The sequence below is a fragment of the Globicephala melas genome, chromosome 10, assembly GCF_963455315.2.
Source record: "Globicephala melas chromosome 10, mGloMel1.2, whole genome shotgun sequence".
Classification (NCBI taxonomy): domain Eukaryota; kingdom Metazoa; phylum Chordata; class Mammalia; order Artiodactyla; family Delphinidae; genus Globicephala; species Globicephala melas.
In genome coordinates this window covers 94,197,022-94,209,262 of record NC_083323.1, presented here as the reverse complement: position 1 = coordinate 94,209,262, position 12,241 = coordinate 94,197,022, and the positions used below count along the sequence as shown (strand labels likewise).

Below are 12,241 nucleotides of genomic sequence, written 5' to 3'. Positions count from 1 at the left end.
GGCATAATAAAAGATGTGCCTAATTTGGGGTACTGACTTTACCTTCGTAACCTTGAGGAAATCACAGCTTATACAAAAACATTTAAATGTGAATGACCCCTGAGGGGTTTGTGAGAAATGTAAAAAATCCAAAACCTTCTACAAACAACTTCTATAAGCACCAAAAAATTAAATCCCATCAGGTATGGTAGAAACAAGGGAAGATCTACAATTGCCTTTAAATGGATGGGAATCTGGCTACATATTTCTATGTGAAAGACCCTCTGCCATAGAATGCACCTACTAGAACAATTTTTATCTTTAAAATGAATCAGAGATACAGCCTCCTGAAGGAAAAAATGCACTCTCCATCCAGGCTTTGATATGTTTTATTGGAGCAAAATTTCAATAAAGGTGGCTTTTATTTACAGAATTTAATGTGTGTGGGGACTGTCCAAGCCACTTGGACCCAGGTGAAGATAATCATTAAGCCTGTTTATGTATTCTCTTATTTTCAATTTGCATACAAAAAAAGCTTGCTTCACATTCAAAAAAACCCCAATATCATAAATGGCAAACCCTCCCTCACCCATCCCTTAATTAAATATAAACACAGTTTCAAAAAACAATTTAGATTGGTTTAATCTTGAAATGTAATCCAATAAGACTAAAAACTAAACATTTCAGGTCCTGTACCAAATAGTAAAATACTCGAAGGCCTTCAGGATCCCTAAAATTTAAAAAGATAAAAGTTACTTTTTTCTTCCTAAAATGAAACAACATAATAGTACAAATTAATTCCTAAAACAAGACAAAGACCAAAAACCTAAAACAATTACATTAAAGGAATTTTGAAGAGAAAGAAAGCATTTTCTGATAACTAAAATGGATAACCTGAACAATTCCCATCTCTACCTTTTCTGTAATAAAAAAATACATAAATTTCTTCATCAGTATTCATTTCATATTTAAAGTGTTTATTTCCTTATAAAAAATAACATTATGCATCACAAAAATGTTTAAGGCAAATAAAATTATAAAGATAGAAAAAAGAAACTCAATACTATATAATGTCATTCCTCATGGAATAATTATAAATATTTTGGTATTTCTCTAATATTTTTCATAATTAAAATCATTTACTGTGGCCTTTTAAACATTACTTTTTCCATTACATTAAAAAAAAAGTCACAAATAATTTTTAATTAATTTAGCAAATCTCTCCTTGTTAGCATTTGGATTTTTTTTTCCAATTATCACTAAGGTTTTAATGAACATCTTTATGAATAATAAAGTTTTTTCATTATTTCAGAGTATTTCCCAGGATAGATGAATGCTCAGAAATGAAATCAGTTGGACAAAGATAAATGAAAAATATTAACAGCTTTTGATGCATATTATCAAATTGCTTTCCAAAAAACACTGTAACAATTTACAATCCCAGTAGGATACAAATGCCACATCCTCACCAACTATGGGAAAACAGATGTGATAGTTTAAAAGTATCTCGCCAGTCTTCATATATGAACATAGCCTTTTGTATCCAGTAGTTATGCATTAATTCCTTTCTCCTTTCCTCTATTGATTATAAAGCACCTATTGTGTGCCGGGCATTGCACTAACTTTGAGATACGGCAAGGTTCTCAGGGAGCTTACACTGAAACCAGTTAAGCAAACAAATAAATTATTACAATTTAGGGGGATAGGAAAAAGACACTATAAGAACATTTTGAGGGGAAAGAGTGGAAAGAAATAATTGGAGGCAGAGAGATTTTTCAGATAATGGTTATGTGGTACCGCACTTACAGAGCTTGGGAAGACACAGGTAGCTAAAGCCATACTTAAGCTATACTGGGGCTTTTTCCATTTCTTTCAAGTATTAAATCCAAGGAGGAGAATGATGTTATATGGGACTAATAAGGCTGATAAATCCAATAAGGATTTCTTTTAAATTTTGTGATGCTGTGTCCAGATTAAGATTATTTTTGGCAATCAGTAAAATATACCGCTAACTTCTTTGATAACAAGTCTTCACTACTATAAAAATGAGGATTACATATACATAATGAACTGATACAGGTTGCAATTAAAATAATCTTACCAAACTGGCTATGGTGCTAAAATGAGCCCCTCTAATAAATTATGTCAATTTAGTCAAAATGTTTTAACATACTCACTTTGACTGATTGACATCAATAAGAGAACCTATTTTTGATGTGGTAAAAGAAATGTGTTCATCTCCAATTACAATTTCAAGCTCCTGAAAAAAATAAAACAGAGAAATGTAGTTAATATAAAAATCCATCCCACAAGATATATGTATTCTTGCTACCAAGAAGTCCCAATTTTAGCTGCAAGTTTTCTAGCCATCATAGAGGAGGAAAAAAAAAACCAAAAATGAAACGACATGGTAGCTATAAACTATGCAAAATAAAAAAAAAATCTCATCAGCTCCTCAGGTGTCCCCAATATTAGGATGAATCAAGAATTGCTTTCCAGGGACTTCTCTGGTGGCACAGTGGTTAAGAATCCACCTGCCAATGCAGCGGACACAGGTTCGAGCCCTGGTCCGGGAAGATCCCACATGCCGTGGAGCAACTAAGCCCACGCACCACAACTACTGGAGCCCGCGCACCCAGAGCCCGTGCTCCGCAACAAGAGAAGCCACAGCAATGTGAAGCCCGTGAACCACAATGAAAAGTAGCCCCTGCTCGCCGCAACTAGAGAAAGCCCATGCACAGCAACGAAGACCCAGCGCAGCCATAAATAAATAAATAGAAATAAATGCAGATGTTAAAAAAAGAGAGAAATAACCAAAAAAAAGAGAAAAAAAAAAGAATTGCTTTCCACAGATCTCAAAAAGATGATGCTATCAAATGAATGATATACTTACGAGTGACAGAGAAATGTTTCTTATGTGAGTAAAACTAGTAATATGGGTATAAGCCTATTTTTAATATAATAAATACAAACACATTTACCCTTTCTACCAGGCTCTACAAATAAACTGCATATTAATAACAGTACTACTTAGTACCCACTATGTGTCAGGCCTGGTGCTAGGGACTTTACAAACATTCTCTGTAATCCCTAAAATTGGACTAATAAAGCCTACCCTTCTAGGTCAGCTTTATTTGCCTAATTTTACAAATGTGAAATCCAAGACTCATAAAACAGAGGAAAAAAACTGTTGATGTAGAACCACTAGTAAGTGATGGTACTAATATTTGATTCATACTCTTTTGACTTCACAAAACAATTAAAATTAAGAACTAGTAAAACAAATATAACGTAATATAGATATTTCTAGTGTGCCAAAATTAAGTATAAATTTTTCTCCATATTTTATCTGCAAATCTAAAATGAAAAAGTAAGAGGCTATGTCTGTAGTGATTTTTCAGTTTAAATTAACAGATGACCTTAAAGACACTCCTAGCTGTGTATCTGAGCAGAAAATCTAATTATGTACAGTTTATGGCACACACAAAATGGAGACTTAAATAAGACTCTCAAACAATCGTAAAATCTTTGACTTAAAGATCCAACAGACAATTTCTGGAGCATGAGTAATCCTCCCCACTAACCAAAACACATGAACACATCAAGTGGGTAGATGAAAACACTGTTCTCTCCCTGAGTCTAAAGAGATAATAAAAGGTTTGTTGCTATTTTTAATGCAAACGTATATATGTATAAAACAAACAGATGTAAATTTACTTCTTAAAAGTGTTTGCAGTGCATAAAATAAATACTGTTAACTATTACCTTTGCTTTCCTAAATAATATTTCTTTAAAGAGAAGTGTTAAGTTACTGCTACAGAGAGTCAGCATCTATTAGATTTCGCCACATTTTCTTCTAGTCAAAGAAGTTGTTATACAGTATAATCCTCGGGAATATACAAAAGCGAAATTAAATGTTTCTTCCTCCTGGGGTCATATCTCATTTCTCCAACAGGTGAAAAGACCCAATTCAGAAATCAAACTGGCTTTCTACAGAGTGAAATTAGGCCTTCAGAGCTCTTCAGCAGCCCATCGATTTTTCTGAAGGGAATATGAGAGGCAAAGGCAACGGTCAGTTGGAACAAAGAAACCAATCAAATCACTCTCTGGGGCATAAAGATGCAAGTAAGAACTTTCAAAGTTATAAATCTGGCGAAAGTGAATTTTATGTAGTCAATGAGAATTCTAATTCTCAAATTTAACAAACACTTGTGTTTTTTCCTACCTATTTTTATTTCCTAATAAAAGTAATTAACCAATAATAGCAATCATTCATAACACTGTGAAACATCTTAACTTTAGCTGGGGTGGCTGCAGAGAAGACTGTTCAGAAAGATGTCTAAAGTGACTCCTTTACTACTAGGCGGTAGCACAGAAAATGACGCAAAGTGAAATAAAATTATAAAGTATTTACCAGGTGCCTACTAAATGGAAAACCCAAGACTCAATGAGGAGCTATTCTAAATAAACAAGGAGAAACATAATAATTATATTAACAATTTTTAGTATTTATGCAATTAAAGAATTATTAAATACAAACCTGCCGGCCAACCCTGTCAGGGGGAGGCCACAAAGCATCATCCTCTTTTGTAATTTCACTGTCATCAATAATTCTCTTCAGTTCTTCCATTACACTCTTGTGTACATAAGCCTGAAAACAAGTTATAAAAATTTCAGTGTCTATTTCTCAACACAACTCAGAAGGCAATAATAAAACAGAGTTACAAACCCTGAGTATTCAAATAGAATATTAAAGAAAAATTGAATTCTGATTCTAAAAGTACAACATGGGAAAGAATCATTCTTATGATTTTTCTTCACTCTCTTGCCCTTTCCTTTAAAACATATTTTTCCCTCTTCTCAACACCAGCCTCATCTTAAAACCTTGTATTCTGCCTTTGTAACACAGGACTCAAGTACCTCTGAGTGGTCAACACAAAATCTATGAGGTGAACAGTGACAAATACAAATACACAGCACAGTTAGTGCTTTGAACTTTTTCTTATACCTAACTTTTGAGACTTTCATTTAAAATTCATACCGTGTTTAAAACATAATTATTAATTAGTTTTAAATAATGAATAGAGTAAAAAGACAAAGTTAATTATAAAATGAATTAAATGATACACTTGAATGTGGGACTACAACTTAATATATTCAGATTGCTTCTTTTGTTGTTATCGATGCTACAATTAGAAGCCTTTTTCAATCTATACATCGGTTTCTTCTTTACAGCCTTAGATGTACTTTAAATATGTAAATAAAAACACAGACATGAGGGAAACAGGTTTAATATAAAAAATTACACATCTGTAAAAGACTTACCTCCTTTCTGATCATGACATCATTTTTATAATTGCTGTTGTTAGCATATCTAAGTTTTCCTGTGGGAAGTGGAAAAAAATTCAATCTATAACAGCAAAAACTGCTAAAATATAAAGAAATGACATCGTAAGCAATTTTGAAGGTAAAAATCATTTTATACTACTACTTTTATTAATATTTCCTCCCTCCTGGCATAAGATCAATGCTGAACATGTATTTGCTGTTAAGTTGGCTGAAGTTGAAGCCAGTCAACTTTTTAAACTCCATGCCTTCAATACAATTCCATATAATGGGAAGGTTATTTTCAAGGCCCATTTTTCTTAAGCTATGTCATGATCTAGACAGGGAATCTAAAAAAGGAACTAACACTTCTTCTAAAGTTTACATTACATGTCTTATTGGTGCTGAGTTACCCAGAACATTTAATCTAATCTGTAAAACAACCCTAAAAAGTATGTTTTATTCTCTCACGTATTCATAGTTGAGAAAACAGAGTTAAGTAACTTGCCCAGGGTCACACAAGATTTAGACCTAGATCTACCTTCTTCCAATACACATGCTTTCCCCACTACTCCAAAATGTTCTTTTAATTATTTTCCTTCAAATTAATGTATTATGGCAATGATACTGTTTTAGAATTGTAATTAAGAAGCACACAAACTATAACTTCTGAATAAAAATTGACCAGTTTGTTACCTGATCTACAATTAATTTTGATGAATTCCCTAATGTCTGCTTCTCCTCATGGCTGGTCAATTGCCCAGATACAGATGTATTGTGATAATGTGACCCTGATCCTCTAAAATGACAGGTTATCCTAATGAGAAGCCCTTAGGAATCATTGTCTTTGGAACTCATCATTACTTATGGAAAGGTTGTGGAATGGTGTGGTGGCAGATGAGAACCAGTGTTCTGGAATGAAATTTCCTTGATAATCTTAGACTACTTAATTTATGTGACTGGCTAAAAGTGATACAGACAAGCTAAAAGTTGTTCACAGGCAAAGGCCCTGAAAACAGTATCACACAAAGAAAGAACAGATGGAGAATTCAGGTAAACTTGGCTCCTTAGCTAAATTTAGAAAAGACTTGGGGAGAACCAGAGAGGGTAAGGTGATTAAGGTTTCTAAATAATTGCAGAGCCGAAGTTACCTTGACTTCTACATGAAATGTGCGATGTTCCTCCCCTTTCCTAATATGTCATCCTCCCCTAATTTTTCTTTCATGCCTTCACAGAACTTTGTCCAAAGCATGAAGGACAGCACTTAATATCTATACTGCCTTACGGTTAGTTTCATGTCTATGTCACCCACCAAGGTATAACTCCTTGAGGGGAAGTAAAGAGTCTTATGCGTTACTGTCCCTTCAATTTTTGTTTTTACATGTTGCCCAGCACATAATATGCATTCAAAAAAGAAAAGTCTATGCAGTGGGACTGTCGTTGTTACAATAAGAATTCAATATACAGTACAACCATCTAAAGAGAATCAGAGCTGTCCAAAGACAGAATTTGCTGCACTTTTCTTGGGCAGCAGGCAGTTTCACCTCATACGGCTCTCAGCAGTCTGACTCTTTTTTTCCCCTCAGAGACCAAGAAAAAAATCTACTCTCGTTTCAAGACTCACCTCAACTGTCACCTTCTCTAAAAAGACTGCCGACTCTTTCATGTAGAACTAACCACGCCCCTTCTTTATAGTCTTAATGCATCCTATAGGGAACAACTGTATTTAGGCACCCCAAACACGGCATTACACTCATTTTTCTACACGTGGGGCTCCCCGCTTCAGAGCAGGCCTCATTCGTTTTTCTCGACATTTTGCCTTCCATACAGCGCCTGAATGAATAAAAAAGATGAATGGGCAGTCCGAAATTTACTGTTCACCGGAAGATTTTAAGCATCCATGTGTCCACCGCGTGGTGGAGATGTTCTCACAAACGTTCAGGTATTAGGCAGATAAACTAGAGAGCCTTTAAGGTCCCTTCCGGTGAACTGATGCTAGGATTCTGAACTTTACTATCTGGCAGGATCGGCTTTTCTTAATTAACTGACACCAATTTACTCTTTTATTCACAAAGCCAATGTACGCTTCCCATTTTCCTTAAGCTCCTCGGCCCTACTGCACACTCGCGAGCCCGCGGAGGCGCGCCCACCCACCCCAACTCCTCCGCGGCCTCTCCACGTCGCTTCCCCCTGCTCAGCACCGCGCTTCGTTGCCGCGGCCGCTTTTCTGCTCACCGTCCGGCCGAAACTCAAATTCCAGAAACTCGTGTCCAAACTTGCCCTTGTGCCCTACATAGTAGCGCAGGTAGAAATCGCTGGCCATAGCCATCCTTGTCGCCGAAAAGCCCGCCGAAGGCCCAGCCAACGTACCGCCGGACGCCTGGAAGTGACGTCAGTCGCCCAGGATAAATGCGTCACTGCGGTATTTCCGCCTCCTGCAACACCCCCCCTCCCCCAGAGGACAGCGGGCGGGCGGGGACTCGAGTGAGAGACGTGGAGGCGCGCGGGGAAGGGGCGGGCGGCAACGACCTGAACTTTACTAGGTTGGAAGCGTATTATTTTCAAAATTCAGTAGATCATATTCTATTAGGAAAGCACAGAAGTGTGAAAATATGAAAGCATTTGTTACGAGCTTGGAGCTAAGGTTTCGCAGTCGCTCTGACTTGTCGGGTCTCTGATTCTCGCGGCATCCGTGAGGTGGGTGTGGCCTTATTCCCCTGATTCGTGGAGTGAGTAAAGCGAAATCCCAGAATCAGAATGGCACCTCGGGAATACAAACCCTTCTCCTGCTAGATTCCTAACACGGGCCTTTCCCCTTCGGACAATGATGGCTAGTTATCCGACACCTAGAAGCCAGTAGTAGAGACAAAGTAAAAAGAATTCATCAGACAGGAGGTCTGAAATTTTGAAAGGCACGTTGAAACTGAAAAATCTCTGGCAGTCATGATATAAAAGAATTCCTTTTAATAATAAAACTTATTCAGTAAGGGTTACTCTCTGGTGGCCTCTGGAGTTTTGGCACCTTGACTTAAGATCAAGTGGTTCAGCCCGCGTTTCTTACCAGATAGAATTACATGGGGAAAGGGAAGGAGTGCTCATCTAGGATAGGTTTTGAAGGATGGGGAAAGGCAAGGTGAGCTTTACACAAAGCCTATTGTTCAGATATTATTCATTACCTTTCTTTTACCAACACACAGAATAATCCTGCCTGTTGGATGATTTTAACCTTCAGTGGGATTTGGTAGAAAGAGTGGCAGTCAGAAGACCTGGGATTCGTTCCCATCACGTATCTCTACCTAACCGTGGTTAAGACGCTATCTCTAAGCCTGTTTATTCGTCAGCCAAACGAATAGACTACAATAAACTTTGTCAAGCTCAAAGAATTGTTGAAAAGATCAGATGAGATAATGCATGTCAAATAAGATTTAGAATTTATAAAACATTATATAATGAGTTATAACGGGCATTTCCTACATGCCAGAAATTGTTGGGCACTGGTAATTAAAAAAGAGCCCTTTGCACTTGTAGTCTAGGAAACAAACATGTAGACACATGCCCAAGGAAGCAAATGCTATAAGGAAAAAAAAAATCTTTTTAATGCTGGTAATACAGCAGAGGACACAAATCACTTTACTGGGGAAGTTGAAGAAAGGGGAAGTACCAGGGAAGGCTTGTGACAAGATGTGCTATTTGAGTTGGACCTTGTTGGGTAAATTCAGTATATGTTCAGAGGGATGGAAAAGCAAATAGCCTGAGCAAAGGTGCAGTCGTGTTACAATGCATGCCTTGGGAAAGCCAAGCATTTCAGTATAATTAGAACACAAAGTTCACAGAAGTAGAATAACCAGAAAAGCAGACTGGGCAGGTTATGTTGAGTCTGTATTAGCAATTGTATAACTGTCAATATAGAAAACTATATTAACCATTGTATAAATGTTAATATAGAAAAATTATTCAGTTCCAATATAGGCTGCCATTATGGAAAATATACAAGAAACATAAAGCACCATCCCTCATCACTAGGGTGATGAACCATTCCAGTCTGCCCAGGACCAAGGAGTTTCCTAGGATGTGGGACTTTGCATCTTAAAACCTGGAACTTCCCAGGCAAACTGGGATACGTCAGTCACTGTACTTACCACAAAAATAATCCACAGAAACTTGATCATAATATTCCATAATATCTCTGAAAATATAGGCAGTAATCCATTTGTTTTTTGTAGGGAGCCTCATGCAATCTTTGGATTTCCTAATGCATTTCCTTCCCATTTTTGGCAAATGTGCCAAGTGTTCACGCTTACCTAGGTAGAGATACAGGTACCAGGTCTGTGACTGTGTAAATAGAGCTTATGGAATGCACAGGGTTAAGATTTTTATCTGTAACCAATTACTGTCTTTATCCCCTAAAAAGACATCTGAGCTCAAGACTAATCCTCTCTAACCCTATCTGTTTTTAAGATGAAATGTGAAAATATACTTACTCAATCCTTCCTATAATTAACAAAAAAAAAAGAAAGAAAAAAAAAAAGCCAAACTGTACGTCTCTTGTGTCACTGTAAAGATTGGAAAGTGGTAAAGCATTTGCGTGTTGTGGTCTTCTTGGATGTTATACACCAGAGCTATGGAAAGTTTCTGAATGGCTATTGAGCACTTGAAATGTGGCTGGTGAGACTGAGGAACTGAATTTTTATTTTTAAATATTATTTAATTTGTGTGAACTTAATATTTAAATAGCCAGACATGTCTAGTGGCTATCATTTTGGACAATAAAGTTATATAAGAACCATTTTATATGCTTTTACATGGGCTGGAAACAGAAAATATTTTTGGAACATTGAGAAATCTCAATCTCAATGGCTGTAGGCTTCAAATTAGGACATACTTACTGGTGACAGCATAGTTTATTTATAAAAATAAATGTTTGGGCTGCTTAAATGAAGCCAAATGAAGAACTATTTCTGCCTTTGCTAATGCAATCTCTCTGTGGTTAGCTTCAAAAACCCTTGTGAAGTAATTAAGAAATAAACATTTCATTTTCCAACTCCAGCTGAAATGAAGGCTTAATGATTTAATCAAATACACATTATTCATTGATAAAATAATGATTTCCCATTGAAGTTTTTAAGTTTATTGCTTTCAACTTCATGATGACGAATCAAGTCAGAAGGCTAGGGTCAGAGATGATTATTTCTTCTAAGTGTTAATTTCATCTTTTAAATATTCTGATGTTTCCTATGTCTAAAATTCTCTCTTCCTTTGATCTCTCATGTCTGCTCTGTCCTCACACCTCTTTTGCCTTTTGCCCCACTATTTAAAATTATCGAATCATTCCTACTTACAATTTCCAGAAATATGTTCTGATTTTCTTGTGATAATTAGAGAAGATAGTTTTGTTTTGTTTTTTAATTTTTATTTATTTATTTGGCTGCATTGGGTCTTCGTTGCTGTACGCAGGCTTTCTCTAGTTGCGGCGAGCAGGGGCTACTCTTCGTTGCAGTGAGCGGGCTTCTCATTGTGGTGACTTCTCTTGTTGCGGAGCACAGGCTCTAGGCGCACGGGCTTCAGTTGTTGTGGCACGTAGGCTCAGTAGTTGGGGCTCGCGGGCTTTAGAGCGCAGCCTCAGTAGTTGTGGCGCACGGGCTTAGTTGTTCCGCGGCATGTGGGATCTTCCCAGACCAGGGCTCGAACCCGTGTCCCCTGCACTGGCAGGCGGATTCTTAACCACTGTGCCACCAGGCAAGCCCAAAGATAGTTGTTTTCATTTGTTTTATTTATCAGTAGCTTTTGAATAGTTTTGATTTTGTATTTACAGACAAAAACTGTTAGGGCTAGCTCATTACATTAAATGGATCAGAGTAGTAAATCAAGAATATTATATGGTCTAAAAAATTATTCTAAGGTAATTGAAATGTTTTTAAATGTCAGAATGACTATGGTCTATTTCAGTCTTCATTCCATCCACCCACCTTTCTCTCTTCCCTTCTGTAGCAGACTTCTCTGTTTTAACCATATATGTCTTTTAAACCAGTGGTCCCCAACCTTTTTGGCACCAGGGACCGGTTTTGTGGAAGACAGCTTTTGCACGGATGCGGGGTTAGGGGATGGTCAGGCGGTAATGCGAGCAGTGCGGAGCGAGGGGGAGCGGCAGATGAAGCTTCGCTGGCTCACCTCCTGCTGTGCGGCCTGGTTCTTAACAGGAACCGCCCCCCCCCCCCGCCCCGCAGGGGTTGGGGACCGCTGTTTTAAACCACTCAGTGGAGTTACTTTTTTTAATGAGAAAACCACCATCATGCAGAAACACCAAAACTTCCACACCATTGTTTCTCAAATATGTTCATATATGGTGAGTGAGCACTTGAAGCTATTGCTAGATTATTACGACATGATATATTCAATTTATCGAGCATATGACAATATTATATGCTTCTAACACATAGCATAACCGCTAATTCTTATTTCCAATACAAGTAAAACCAGTCTGCTAAATTAAGCATAATAGGTGATTCTCCCAGTCTTCTACTGTATTTGATACACATTTATTTGTTTAAATGAGTCATGGTAGAGCAAATATTTAACAACAGTTGTTACAGCAAGGTTAAGATTTAGAAGATTCTATTCACTAACTTTTTCTTTAGCATGGTGAAAAATATTATTATTCAATTTTAATAGAAAATACCTAAAACTAGTGTTGTGCACGAACATGATTTGAGAACTACTGGTTCAGACTATTCTAAGTTGAATTACACTGTGAAGTTTCAATGAGACGTGGTTTCCAGGTGGGCATTTGCTCAGTTCCTAGCTATTTTGCATTTTTTTTTTAACCATAAAGCATAAATTGGAAAAGCAAGACTGGGAGAGGAGGGAATCAAAACAATAAAACCCTAACCTGGATTCAACTTGATTAAATGGTAAATATTTTCATTCTTTTTTCCATTCA

At 37.0% G+C, this 12,241-nt stretch overlaps 1 protein-coding gene across 2 annotated transcripts; it reads right to left on the bottom strand.

The window, feature by feature from the left end:
• Window positions 1-352: 352 nt before the first annotated feature.
• Window positions 353-7,694, bottom strand: MAGOHB (mago homolog B, exon junction complex subunit). Of its 2 annotated transcripts, none has more exons than XM_030841448.2 (5): window positions 7,540-7,694; window positions 5,305-5,363; window positions 4,520-4,630; window positions 2,157-2,239; window positions 353-709 (listed from the first exon to the last, which is right to left on the bottom strand). In XM_030841448.2, the coding sequence occupies exons 1-5, from the start codon at window positions 7,631-7,633 to the stop codon at window positions 610-612; spliced, it is 447 nt and encodes a 148-aa protein (XP_030697308.1). In that variant the 5' UTR covers window positions 7,634-7,694; the 3' UTR covers window positions 353-609. The 2 variants fall into 2 exon arrangements, with proteins under 2 accessions (XP_030697308.1, XP_069902581.1); XM_070046480.1 differs by lacking the exon at window positions 7,540-7,694 and adding an exon at window positions 6,929-7,457.
• Window positions 7,695-12,241: the final 4,547 nt, after the last annotated feature.